The 1,190-nt window shown below is 43.2% G+C and overlaps 1 protein-coding gene across 1 annotated transcript in view; it reads right to left on the reverse strand.

Moving 5' to 3' along the window:
- Positions 1 to 920, reverse strand: part of ldlrad4a (low density lipoprotein receptor class A domain containing 4a) — a 2,898-nt gene extending 1,978 nt beyond the window's left edge. Inside the window, exons 1-2 of the mRNA XM_035680934.1 lie at positions 765 to 920; positions 293 to 343 (exon numbers count right to left, since the gene is read on the reverse strand). Of these exons, the coding sequence (XP_035536827.1) occupies positions 293 to 343; positions 765 to 875 (162 nt within the window). The 5' untranslated portion in view covers positions 876 to 920. The remainder of the gene's footprint in view (positions 1 to 292; positions 344 to 764) is intronic.
- Positions 921 to 1,190: the final 270 nt, after the last annotated feature.

Genomic DNA, 1,190 nt, shown 5'->3' on the forward strand with positions numbered 1-1,190 from the left:
CCGTGTTGGGCAAACCAGGAACGCCAAAAACCCGCGGTTACTCGTTTTCCAACACGGATGTACTCGACTTCTCGAGCTGCAATCGCGATACGAGACAAAACGAACACACCACCATTAGTCCCCTCCTGAGATCATCATCTGTGTGTGTGTGTCTGTGCCACTTCTTTGTACTTTTGTTCCAGCGTTTTGGATTATTTGCCAGAAGGCAGCTTATCAACACTAGAATGCTTTTCAGAAAGTTGAGGCTTTCTGAAACAAATGTGGGGCCTGAGGCTACACAAGCATTTCTCACCTCACTGTTTCTCTGCTGTGTCAGCACACTGTCTGGCCACTCACTGCCATCCTGAGAGAGACAAAGACAGAGAGGATGACTCACTGCATATATTTACTGGATTACATACACAAAATCAAATGAATGGCCATCACTGATCATAAAATGATTATAAGATTAAACTCTGATGCACGTCACAGGCTGTCATATGACTTTTTTGAGTGGTTGTGGTCTCATGTAGCACTTGAGTTGTGATTCAGTATGATGCATTTCATTTTTTTGCACGTCTGTGTGTCTGCACATAAAATTTAGAGAGCATATTAGGATTTTTCTACAGAATTTCTAACACAATAGTTTTAAATATGTATATATGATAAAATGCCATTCAGGTTTTTGATTTCAGTATCTATTTTGTTGTTAACAGATGGACAGACACCTAGAACCATGTCCCACTGATCCCAACCTCTGTCACTGTGGTGGTAATTTCACCTACCAGTTGTGTGGCCTGGTCTCTCTGGGTATGGCTGAGCCTGCTGAGGAAGGCCAGGGCCGGCAGCCGATAGTGGTTGAGTAGGCAGATGATCACAACTATCATGAAGGTCATCACCAGCAGGATTATTATTATCTGAACAAACTCCAGTTCAGCTGCGGACACAGAGAGATGGAGAGGAACACACAGAGGACATTAGAAACATTTTCATATATTACCAAGTGACCTCATGTATTGGCTTTGGTTCCATGGAGAAATGTAGCTACAGCAGAAGTTTAGCCAAGACGTTAATTTCTACAAGACCTTTAATCAATTGATTCTGCATTTCCTATCGTAAAAACAGGCAAGCAGGAAGGGACCTGCCATGGTAGCCAATAGCGCTGTGTGTTTTGTCCCCTTAGCTGACTCTGCCGACTGAGGACGGTTTTA

Source organism: Morone saxatilis, unplaced genomic scaffold (genome assembly GCF_004916995.1).
Source record: "Morone saxatilis isolate NCDOM2014 unplaced genomic scaffold, NCSU_SB_2.0 Contig9, whole genome shotgun sequence".
NCBI classification, from domain to species: Eukaryota; Metazoa; Chordata; class Actinopteri; family Moronidae; genus Morone; species Morone saxatilis.